Here is a 13,222-nt window from a genome sequence, read left to right on the forward strand (position 1 = left end):
TTGTGGAAATGATGCCAATGCAGAGTTAGGGCCCTTTCCTGATACGTTTTGTCAGCATTTTTACTTTACAAGAAAAATGCAAAAAAATGTTTTAATTTTAAATGAAATCCTGTGGAACTCTTCACACCACTGCGTTACAGGTGCTGTGTGTTTTGAAAAGTCCTGCATGCCGCATCATGTCTATTTTTTTTTACAGGTGCAGGCAACCCAGAGATGCACAGGAAACGCATCTGAAACACAGCAAAATCACGGTAAAAACACATATGCGTTTTACCATGATTTTGCAGTGTGAAAGGACCCTTATTTTGTGGGATGAAATAGGTAAAAAAGTTATTACACATAGCACCAGCAATGTCAGGTCAATAAACTAAAGCATTCCTTTTATTGCCAACACCTGCATTTTTCAGTTTTATGTTTTTTATAATTACCTTTCTTGTATATACAGTATTTTTGAACTTTGAACACAGATTTCTTGAATGGACGTAAACATCTTTATGGGCTAAATTCTGTTCGTTTTTTGCAGAATGCCTTTGTACTTATTATGGGTCATCTATAATTTTTTCTTGTCATCTCAAAGAAGTTTTATTGAGAAAAAAACATGAAAAACAGTTACATTTGCTCCACCCACTGTCGTGGTTTGGCAGACTACATTCTGTGAAGATGAATGTTCTTCCGAAAGTATTATATTTTTTCGCATGATGCCAGTGGCAATTGTCCGATCAGAGCTATTAGCATTCCAAAAAAAATGTGTCTTTTATCTGGGGGGATAAGAGGCCCAGGGTGAACAAGCGTACATTATTCACTTCCAAATGAAACTGGAGACAGCCCTGGCGTATCCAGCCAGGGGGACCATAATATAACAAATTTGCTAGGGCATCAGCTATGTTAAAAAAATACCTTTTAAGGCGTAGCGTATCACGCATTTGGGTAACCCACTAATTCAGCGAGGGTGGGTCAGCTGATTTCCAGTGTCGCCTGGAGGAGAAAAAATAAATTAATTATTAATAATTAAAAAATTTAAAATATACAAAAACAAAAATATTCATAAATTAATAATAATAAAAAAAATGAATGATATGTAATAATACATAAATAAATAATTAACCCCTAACCTTAAAAAAAATACAATTAATGAATAATAATAATAATAATAATAATAATGATATAATAAACACCCAAACCCAAACAAAATAAAAACTTACTGTTACTATACTGATAATAATGTATTTATTTATTTTGTGTTAAGGTTAGGGTGTATAGTTATTATTATTATTTGATTTCATTTTTTAAGGGTTAGGGGTTAAGGTTAGGGGTTCATTATTTATTTATTTTTACTTAGTATTAATTAATTTATTATTTATTTATTATTATTTTTATATATTTGTGTATTTATTTTACATGTATTTATTAATTTATTATTAGTAGTAGTAATAGTATTAACCACCTAGCAAAAAAAACAAAAACTCTAACCTACCCTTAACTCCAACCCCTTACCCTAACAAAAAAAATAGTAATAATAAATGAATAATAATAATAAAAAAAGAAATAAAAGCTGATGGAAAAGCTAAAAAAAAAACTGAAATACCTATCAACAGATGATAGTTTTCTCTATTGGCTAATACAAAAACCCCAAAGCTCAAAAATTCTGTATAAAAACATGCACAAGTCGTGCATAAAAACACAGATAAAACACTTAGGCTGCATTCAACCCTGAGTGTAGTGTCCTAAGAGCCCGAAAGAGGGTCCTAGCTAATCATATGATGTCGCAGGAACATTCTGTCCCTCTGAGTGAGCGTCATATGATATCCATCGTTTCCCAGCAGTATAGGGGGTGCACGCACCCCGCCGCATTACTAAGGAGCTGATGCGCGTGCCCGGCAACCGTGATGTCCGCCGCGGCACCCACAATTGCTGGTGACAGCACAGGAACATGGATCTTTGTGTGTAAACACACAGATCCATGTCCTATCAGGAGAGAGGAGACAGATCGTGTGTTCCTAGTATATAAGAACACCGATCGGTCTCCTCTCCTCGTCAGTCCCATCCCCCCAAAGTTAGAATCCCTCCCTTAACCCCTTGATCGCCCCCTAGTGTTAACTCCTTCTCTGCCAGTGACATTTATACAGTAATCAGTGGATATTTATAGTACTGATCGCTGTATAAGTGTCACTGGTCCCAAAATAGTGTCAAAAGTGTCCGATGTGTCTGCCGCAATGTCGCAGTCACGATAAAAATCGTAGATCGCCGCCATTACAAGTAAAAAAAAAGATTTATAATAAAATGGCATAAATTTATCGCCTATTTTGTAGGCGCTATAACTTTTGTGCAAATCAGTCAATATACGCTTATTGTGATTTTTTTTTTTTTTAAACAAAAATATGTAGAGGAATACATATCGGCCTAAACTGAGGGAAAAAAAATAAATAAAAAAATTTGGGATATTTATTATAGCAAAAAGTAAAAACCGCAGAGGTGATCAAATACCACCAAAAGAAAGCTCCATTTGTGTGGGTAAAAATGATAAAAATGAATTTAGGTGCAGTGTTACATGACCACGCAATTGTCATTCAAAATGTTACAGCGCTGAAAGCTGAAAATTGGCAGGGGCAGGGAGGGGGTGACAATGCCCTGTATTAGGGCTCGAGTCCTGCGGGAACGCATGGGAACGGCGTCCCTGCACTTTTTTCACAGCAGGAACGCCGTTCCCTTTGCAGGACCAGAGCCGCCCGAGGCTCTAGCACAGCCTGTTAGCTGTGTTCTCTTCACAGAGCTGACATCGGAAGAGCAGCACAGTGATGCACAGAGGGCAGGGGCTGGTCCAGTTAACTGATTGGTTAATAGAACCGCTCTGCATTCTATCAACCAATCAGTTAACTGGGGCAGGTCCCGCCCTCTGTCCATCCCTTTGCTGCACTTCCGATGTCAGCTCTGTGCCTCCGATGCCATCTGCTGTGTCCTGTGTAAGGTAAGACAGGGAAGAGGGCATTGTTATGAAGGAGGGAGGGGGAAAGTATCAGAAACTGAAAGGAATGAGGAGGGCTGATATAAAAGGGAGGCAGGGCAGGAATGTGAAGGGGGGTTCTACAAAGGGGGTGAGGACAGGAATGTGAAGAGGTGTTCTATAAAGGGGGTGAGAAAAGGAATGTGAAGGGGGGTTCTATAAAGGGGGTGAGGACAGGAATGTGAATAAGGGTGCTATAAAGGGGCTGAGGACAGATTTAAATTTTAAAACTGGCTACTTGGTCATCTTCTGTACTATGTCGCATTTGCAGTCTGGTCATCTTCTGTACTAAGTCGTATTCGCAGTCTGTTCATCTTCTGTACTATTTTGCATTCGCAGTCTGGTCATCTCCTGTAGTGGCATTCACAGTCTGGTCATCTCCTGTAGTCGCATTCGCAGTCTGGTCATCTCCTGTAGTCGCATTCGCAGTCTGGTCATCTCCTGTAGTCGCATTCGCAGTCTGGTCATCTCCTGTACTGTCGCATTCGCAGTCTGGTAATCTCCTGTACTATGTCGCATTCGCAGTCTGGTCATCTCCTGTACTATGTCGCATTCGCAGTCTGGTCATCTCCTGTACTATGTCGCATTCGCAGTCTGGTCATCTCCTATACTATGTCGCATTCGCAGTCTGGTCATCTCCTGTACTATGTCGCATTTGCAGTCTGGTCATCTCCTGTACTATGTCGCATTTGCAGTCTGGTCATCTCCTGTACTATGTCGCATTTGCAGTCTGGTCATCTCCTGTATTATGTCGCATTCACAGTCTGGTCATCTCCTGTAGTCGCATTCGCAGTCTGGTCATCTCCTGTAGTCGCATTCGCAGTCTGGTCATCTCCTGTACTATGTCGCATTCGCAGTCTGGTCATCTCCTGTAGTATGTCGCATTTGCAGTCTGGTCATCTCCTGTAGTATGTCGCATTTGCAGTCTGGTCATCTCCTGTAGTCGCATTTGCAGTCTGGTCATCTCCTGTAGTCGCATTTGCAGTCTGGTCATCTCCTGTAGTCGCATTTGCAGTCTGGTCATCTCCTGTAGTCACATTTGCAGTCTGGTCATCTCCTGTACTATGTCGCATTCGCAGTCTGGTCATCTCCTGTACTATGTCGCATTCGCAGTCTGGTCATCTCCTGTAGTCGCATTTGCAGTCTGGTCATCTCCTGTAGTTGCATTCGCAGTCTGGTCATCTCCTGTACTATGTCGCATTTGCAGTCTGGTCATCTCTTGTACTATGTCGTATTTGCAGTCTGGTCATCTCCTGTAGTCGCATTCGCAGTCTGGTCATCTCTTGTAGCATTTCGCATTTGCAGTCACTGTATTTTATGTGAAATATATATATGCACATGAGCGTATAATAATTTTTTTTTTTGGTGGGGGAGTGGATCCTGGGTGGGAGTTCCCACACTTTTTTCCCCAGGACTTGACACCTGCCTGTATTGAAGTGGTTAAGGACACTCTTCCCGTAAAGATGCAGGGTCTCCTATTATTTACTAAAAATAAAAATATATTTTCTTTCTTCTAGCTGACCCATGAGCTGGAGAAGAATGTTTCAGAGCTAAAACTGCAAAAAGAAGAAGAAATCAGGTATATGTTCTATGCAGTGCTTGTGGTCTTATGTTTTTGCTTTTTATACATTTTATTTTTATTTCACTTTGAGGCGTGGAACTGACTTGTTTCATTGAATGTCAGTATTGTAAGCAATCAAGTGGAACTCTTAGCTGCTTTCCACAAGAACTAAAGAAGCAAAATAACTCCTTTCATTTGAATAGCATGGCCAAGGTTTACTGCTAGTGCTGGGCTTTGTGTTTAGAAGGCCCAGAATGCTCCGAAAAATGGGTGCAACCTGTATTTGATACATAAATATAATGATACAACTGGCCAAAAAAACAATTATGGTTTGAATAAAAAAAATTTTTTGTTATTTATAGCAAATAATCAGCTTCTTCTCTCACCATAATCCTGCAATTTTGTTAACCGAAGGCACAATATATTATTGTATTTGATTTAAGGATTCTCCAGGAGGAGCATGCCACCAAGCTGTTTGCTCTTAAACAAGAAGACAATGCTAAACTATTACAAGAGAAGGGAGATGCTGAAGGCAGATATGGTAATTAACAACTGTCTTATTAAGTCTATTTAATATAAGGATGTTGTCATTTGCATGAAAAAACTGGGGGCTCGGTAATAATGATTTTAGGTAAACTTTGGTAAAAGCCTTTACTTTCAAGCTTTAGACCAAGCCAACTGGCCACAGGCTCAAAGGGGGCAGTAAGGTGCTACTGCCCTTAATTAGGTCTCTCAGAAACATACCTTGGGTGGGCTGTGGGCATAGCTAAATAAAAACTGTCAAGCATGAAAATGGTTGCATATGTTTATGACTTTTGAACATTTTTTCTGTTTCGCTCACGTATAACTATTTGTACATTTAAATTGCGCTGGTGTGCCTAAAATGTGTGTAAACCCTACCAATGAACTTCTATTTTTTTTCCTACCCATTGCCCTGTTGAAGTGTTTGTTACCCCAACATTTCATATTCCTGATATGTGTCTGCTGTACCATGTATTTGTATAAAAAAGGTATCCTGTTCTCTTGTATTGCTTTCTTTGTGTGAAATCCCTGGTGTTCCTGCAAACCCCTCTGGTTTACCATTAAAAACTGACCACACTAAGCAGGAGAACAAACTGGTGGTCAGTTCTATAGCTATGCTGGAAACTGTGTGCTCTCCTCTAATGATCAGACTTGTCCTGACACACCCCATGCACAGCTTTTCACTAGGGAAGCTCAGTGTGCTGTTACTTCTCCTCCACCCAGTTCTTATGCAGCTGAAAACACAGGGAAAGGGGGATAAAAAGGTATTTTAAGGGTACTTTCACACTGGGGTGGTGCCGGTGTCAGCGGTTTTAGTGGCGCTTTTTGGCCACTAGCAGTATGCTTTTAACTCCCGCTAGCGGCCAAAGAAAGGGTCAATAGCACCTGTGTTGCGGTGCTGCCAAACCACCTTGCCGGCGCTTTGGCAGCGCTGCCTATTCATTTCAATGGGCAGGGCATTTTGGGAGCCGTGTAAACACTGCTCCTGCCCTGCCACAAAGACGCTGCTTGCAGGACTTTTTTTCCTGTCCTGTAAGTGCACCGCCCCATTGTGAAAGAACTTGGGCTTTCAAACTGGGGTGGCTTGAGAGGTGCTTTACAGGCACTATTTTTAGCGCTAAAATGCCTGAAAAGCGCCCCAATGTGAAAGGAGTCTTAATTTTTTTCATATCTATACACAAATGTTTTGCCTGAATGATGTTTTGTTATATCTTTTTGATAGTTGCAAAAAATACATTTTGATCATGTCAGAAATTCAGAGCTGTACTGTGTCCAGTGTTTTTTTTAGGAAGAATAATTCGTCTATACAGTATCTCACAAAAGTGAGTACACCCCTCACATTTTTGTAAATATTTTATTATATCTTTTTATGTGATAACACCAAAAAAATTACACTTTGCTACAATGTAAAGTAGTGAGTGTACAGCTTGTATAACAGACTAAATTTGCTGTCCCCTCAAAATAACTCAATACACAGCCATTAATGTCTAAACCGCTGGCAACAAAAGTGAGTACACCCCTAAGTGAAAATGACCAAATTGGGCTCAAAGGGTCAATATTTTGTGTGGCCACCATTATTTTCCAGCACTGCCTTAACCCTCTTGGCATGTAGTTCACCAGAGCTTTACAGGTTGCCACTGGAGTCCTCTTCCACTCCTCCATGACAATATCACGGAGCTGGTGGATGTTAGAGACCTTTTGCTCCTCCACCTTCCATTTGAGGATGCCCCCTAGATGCTCAATAGGGTTTAGGCCTGGAGACATGCTTGGCCAGTCTGTCACCTTTACCCTCAGCTTCTTTAGCAAGGCAGTGGTCGTCCTGGAGGTGTGTTTGGGGTCGTTATCATGTTAGAATACTGCCCTGCAGCCCAGTCTGCAAACGAAGGGGATCATGCTCTGCTTCAGTATGTCACAGTTCATGTTGGCATTCATGGTTCCCTCAATGAACTGTAGCTCCCCAGTGCTGGCAGCACTTATGCAGCCCCAGACCATGACACCCCCACCACCATGCTTGACTGTAGGCAAAACACACTTGTCTTTTTACTCCTCACCCGGTTGCCGTCACACACGTTTGACACCATCTGAACCAAATAAGTTTATTTTGGTCTCATAAGACCACAGGACATGGTTCCAGTAATCCATGTCCTTAATCTGCTTGTCTTCAGCAGTTTTTGGGCTTTATTGTGCATCATCTTTAGAAGGGGCTTCCTTCTGGGACAACAGCCATGCAGACCAATTTGATGCAGTTTGCGGCGTATGGTCTGAGCACTGACAGGCTGATCCCCCACCCCTTCAACCTCTGCAGCACTCATACATCTATTTCCCAAAGACAACCTCTGGATATGACGCTGAGCACATGCACTCAACTCCATTGGTCGACCATGGCAAGGTCTGTTCTGAGTGGAACCCTTTCCTGTTAAACCGCTGTATGGTCTTGCCACCATGCTGCAGCTCAGTTTCAGGGTCTTGGCAATCTTCTTATAGCCTATGCCATCTTTATGTAGAGCAACAATTCTTTTTTTCAGATCCTCAGAGAGTTATTTGCCATGAGGAGCCATGTTGAACTTCCAGTGACCAGTATGAGAGAATGAGAGTGATAACACCAAATTTAACACACCACCAGCTCCCCGTTCACACCTGAGACCTTGTAACATTAAACAGGACCCCGGGGAGGAAAAATGGCTAATTGGCCCGATTTGCACATTTTCACTTAGGGGTGTACTCACTTTTCTTGCCAGCGGTTTAGACATTAATGGCTGTGTTGAGTTATTTTGAGGAGACAGCGTCCGATGACGAGTGTGCAGCCCCTATACCGCCGGTAAGCTGAGGATGTCATATGATGCCCGCCTCAGAAGAGGGGGATCCCATCTGTAGACGTCATATGTCAATGGGCGGGATGTGAAGTGGTTAAAGGGATAAACATTGGAAAATATGCATGTATTGCAGAAATGTACTGTATATGTTTTTTTTTTTTTACTTTGCCCTCTGAAAAAGTTTGAGTTATTACTGTATTAATAACTATATTTCAATAATTCATATTGATGAGGAAAGATAGATAGAATATATACATACAGTGTATATATATATATATATATATATATATATATATATATATATATATATATATATATATATATTAATATATATTTTTAGTTATACAACTCAATTATTATTTAAGATCTCATTCATTCATAAATTTTGATATTCTAACACCCTCACATACACTTATATATATATATATATATATATATATATATATATATACACATCAATGTTTAAGTGCATTAAATTTAAAACTTTTATTACAACGGCTGGCTACAGATGGGCAAGAATCTTCATATGAGCGGGGAGACATTTGGTTAAGTACATCCTGCATTCTAGGTTAAAAGATAGATGGATCAGTTCCATGAAACAAGAATTTTTATAGTGGGAAAGTGTTAGGCAATTGTGTGATTGATAAATGTAACATTGTGCTCAACAACCAGGTAGCCTGGCCATGCTCAGTGGAAAGGCATCCACTTTGTTATGACATAGGCCTCTGGATTCTGGGTTAAAGTTTCCTCTGTGGCTTACCAGAGCACCAAAAACAGAAACCTTTCTGCACTGAGGCATGTTCTCTAAACGTATTATGTACACATTGGTGACTAGTGTGGTTCCCATATGGAATATCTGATGCAGCTTAACCACTTGCCTGCTGGGTACTTTTACCCCCTTCCTGCCCAGGCCAATTTCCAGCTTTCAGCGCTGTCGCACTTTCAATGACAATTGCGCAGTTATGCAACACTGTACCCAAACAATTATCATGTTTTTCACACAAATAGAGCTTTTTTTTGGTAGTATTTAATCACCACTTGATTTTTTTAGATGGAAATTTTTGAAAAAACAAAACCTACTTTTTCATAGTTTGTTATAAAATTTTGCAAACAGGTACTTTTTTTTTCCTTCACTGATGTGCACTGACGGAGATGCACTGATGAGGCTGCACTGATAGGCAATAATAGGTTGCACTGTTGGTCACTGATGAGGCAGCATTGATGGCCACTGATAGGTGACACTGGTGAGGAGGAGCCACTGATGGGCACTGATTGGCAGCACTGGTGGGCATTCATTGGTAGCACTGGTGGCATTGTTGGGACTGCACTGATAATCAGAACACTGATAATCCGTACCCTGATTATCAGTGTAGATTATCAGTATACATGTACCTTTTAGAGAAGCTGGTTATCAGCTCTCTTCTCCTCTCCTCACGCTGTCAGCATGAGAAAAGGAGTGCTGATAACCGGCTTCTGTTTACATCCGTGATCAGCTGTGATTGGACACACCTGATCACATGGCAAAGAGCTGCTGATTGGCGCTTTAACTCAATCTGTTATCATCAGTGTCTGGAGGACACTGTGATCACAGAGCGCACCGCCCACGCTCCTCAGCGGACACGATCACGGTCATATGACATGTTGTGTTAAATGTATTAGCATATTTAGATACACTAACAAATTGAAGCCAAACTCCAGCTCACACCTTATAATCAGTTACAGCAACCGTTCCTTTTTTCTTTTGAGATAAAGGTTTTGTAAGAATAAATAAAAGCTGATCATTTTAATCACCTCTGCCAGTGGTATGTGTTTTGTCTCATCCATGCAAACTCATACATTCTGCCAGAGAGCCCAAGCTTCTGAAAAACAACAGACTTGCTGGCTGGATCACCAGATGAAAATAGAAGAAAGAAAACCTAAAAAAGGAAACTAATGCAGCCATCACATATAAGGGTTGGTTAGCTGATATGTAAAAAATGTTTGCTTTTGGGTTTAATACTTCTTTAAAAGCCACATTAACTGCAAATGTATGCATTTCCCTTAGCGTGTGCATCATACTTGATAAATTACAAATTGTCCAAAGGTTTGATAAAGTGCAACATTTTTGTTAATTTTATGCTGTTGCAATTCTATTGTTTTTCTATAGAGGAGCTGCTGAAAGAACTAAAACTGGTGAAAAGCTCTTTTAAGACTTATCAGGTAAAATTAAGCACTGTTTTTAATCCAGGCTCACTCGTTTACATATGAAAGAGCTTAGTAAACTCATTTTATGTAGATAACGAATCAGTCCACCTGGCCAATAAATTTGTGTCACAAATTAATGTACCATACAATATACTAGTTGCAATTACATGCAATCTGTTTCCTAGCAGAATGTTTATATGTGATTGAAATATTCCTTTAATTGTTCTATAGTACAGTCATCACACTTGCATGATTTACTTTGGAAAAGCAGATCATTAGTGCGCTTTTCCCTGAAATAAAAAAATGTACAGTGATTCCTCAGTTTGCGAGTAACGTGGTATACAAGCGTTTCGCAAGACGAGCTATATATTTTTTAAAATCCTGACTTGATTTGCAAATGCTTTCTTGCAAGACGAGCAGGACTCAAGCCTCTTTTTTATATATTATTGTATGTGGCCAAAGGTCAGGGGCCCTGGTGGCTCCCAGCGCTTCCTGCAGAACTCAGAGACACTCCCAGCTGGGTGAGCATCCAAAAGTGCCAACAGTGCCCGGATGTCTCCGAGCATCACCAGCGCCCCTGCACTTCTGGCCACATACAGTACTGCATACACCAGCAGTGGGTGTGGAACAAATCATCTTAGTTTTGATGAATTCTTAGGGTGAAACTTGCTTTGATAGATACAAATACTTTGGGTTACAAGCATGCTTCTGGAACTAAGTATGCTCGTAATCCAAGGTATTACTGTATTTAATTTTCTGCCAAGATATATAATACAGTATATATTATTAGAGTATAATGTCTCAAGATCTTACAGGTCCCCTCTGCTGTTTGGTCTATGGCAGGAATATACAATTAGCGGACCTCCAGCTGTTGCAAAACTACAAGTTCCATCATTCCTCTGCCACTGGGTGTCATGCTTGTGGCTGTCAGAGCCTTGCTATGCCTCATGGGACTTGTAGTTCTGCATCATCTGGAGGTCTGCTAATTGCATACCCCTGGTCTATGGTATCTCAGTGTGTTACTGCGATGTATAATTAAACATAAAATGTATGATTTTTTTGCTGCAGGAGAGCCTGTCAGAGGAGGTGAATGAGGAATGGCTGAGGAAAGAGGCCGCGTGGAAAGATTCAAGTGAAGAACAAAAGTTGATGGAATTGTCAAAGCAAAGTAAAATCAACTTATATACTTGCATAAGCTTGCTTTGCCGAGTGAAATGATTGTAAATAACTACAAAAGTAACACCTTCGCTCTCCTTCTCATAAAATATTTTTTAAGAGCAGTTTATGCCTTACAATGTGGTTATAAACACTTGCTAAGCATGTCCCTTTCTCTCATGTTGCCTGAAAAACAGACACTGCATACTGTTGTACATAAAACTTCCACGTGAACGTGACCTCAATCATTTTTTGTCCTGCCTTATTGATGTGTGTCAGCACTTGTGGATATTTGAATATGCATGGTATTCTAGGAGGCACAATCACAAATACAATGCTGCAAATATAAAAATAACTACCTGACACAAAAAAATCACTGTATACCTTGTTTTATTGTTAGATCCATTAACCTGCTTTTCAGTCTGGGGTCTGCCTAAATGAGAATAACAGATATTGTTCAGTCTATAATGATAAAGAACACCTCCAATACTCCTGCTAGCCAGAGACCATGTGATCTAAGTTGCCTAGGCTTTAGGTAACTTGAGGGATCCTCAGTTTATTTTATTTATGACAAGAAAAAAGTACTTTTCTACTCCCACTGTTTTTTTTTTCATGTAAAGTATGAAGTTTAATGATTTATAAGAAAATTGGGAGTTTAGCCGGCCATACACGGTTCTAATTTCGAAAGAATTTTCTTTCGAAAATCGTATCTAAGAATTTTTGTATGAATTTCGCACCATTAGTGGGCTGTAGCAACAGCCGATTTTCGTGTGGAAATCAAATTTGAGAAATCGGACATGTTGGATTTTTTTTGAAAAACAAACGATTTTCTAATCAATGATGGGAGAATCGGGTAAGAAATATAATAAGAAAAGAAAATTTACGGACAGAAAAGAAGATTCCCAGCCACGAAAATTCTTTTCTGTAGCAACATGAGGTGAAATTGAAGGCTTGGTCAGCCGAATCTCGAAAATCAATGGGGGAAAATTTGTTTGAAATTCGACCATGTATGGCCTGCATTAGTGGGAACCCCGTCCAAGCACTGCATTCTTATGACTGTCAGAAAGCCTTAGATTAGAACAGGGAATTGTAAACCTTTAGCTGGTGCTGGAAATTGGCAATAGGCTGGATAGGGGTGTTACAGCAGACATCTAGATCAATGGTTTCCAAACTGCACCCAACAGGCCAGATGCAGACATTTGCTTGCCTTTATTTGGTTTTTGGGACACTGTAGATCTTCCCAAAAGCTACCAACACCTGTGACCTAGATCCTGGGTCCTCTATTATTATAGGGTCATCATCATCACAGCATGCTACAGCCCATTCATGTCAGAACCTAATTGGAAACAAACTATATGATGAAACGTGTCTACCAGGCATTCTGGTCTTGTGGTGTCACTGTGGAATGTCATAAAAAAGGATTATGGATGTGGTGTGCAGCCTAGTCTTTTTGCTCTTGGCTCCTGGCAATGTGTTTGAGGTTTTTCCCTTTGAAAGGTATGTTCCAGTGATTGTTCCACCGTAGCAATCATACAACCCAACTGGTTGATGATATTGTTATTTTTTTAATGGTAATTTTGATTTGGAAGACCTTGTCACTGTGGAATAAATTGTGGACCCCTCAATCACATTGACCATTTCATGTGCTACATTTCTGAGATGCTGAGGATATGTCTAAGGACCATCAGATTCACCTGCCCTTTAAGGGAGGTAATTTTGTCATACCCACCCTTGACACTGTCATTCCCAAAGCTACTAGTGGTCAGAATGTACACCTGCCTCAATGCACAAGATCGGTGGATTAGGTGGAGCAACCCCAACCTTCATCTACTACAGTGATACCTCATAGGCAGTCAAAGTCCAAATCCCATTTAGGCTACAAATTTTTAAACCAGATTATCATAGATCTACATCCCAGTGCCGTATAAGCTATTGGTTGTAAACCACTGCGGATAAAATGGCTGTTAAAAATGTGTCTTTCTTGTA

At 40.2% G+C, this 13,222-nt stretch overlaps 1 protein-coding gene across 1 annotated transcript in view; it reads left to right on the forward strand.

Annotated features, from left to right (window-relative positions):
• Positions 1 to 13,222, forward strand: part of FLACC1 (flagellum associated containing coiled-coil domains 1) — an 85,991-nt gene that overhangs the window by 54,766 nt on the left and 18,003 nt on the right. Inside the window, exons 9-12 of the mRNA XM_077450162.1 lie at positions 4,519 to 4,580; positions 5,006 to 5,103; positions 10,044 to 10,096; positions 11,150 to 11,249. Coding sequence (XP_077306288.1) covers positions 4,519 to 4,580; positions 5,006 to 5,103; positions 10,044 to 10,096; positions 11,150 to 11,249 — 313 coding nt within the window. The remainder of the gene's footprint in view (positions 1 to 4,518; positions 4,581 to 5,005; positions 5,104 to 10,043; positions 10,097 to 11,149; positions 11,250 to 13,222) is intronic.

Source organism: Lithobates pipiens, unplaced genomic scaffold (assembly GCF_037356315.1).
Source record: "Lithobates pipiens isolate NorthernLeopardFrog02 unplaced genomic scaffold, aLitPip1_a1.2 Scaffold_22, whole genome shotgun sequence".
NCBI classification, from domain to species: domain Eukaryota; kingdom Metazoa; phylum Chordata; class Amphibia; order Anura; family Ranidae; genus Lithobates; species Lithobates pipiens.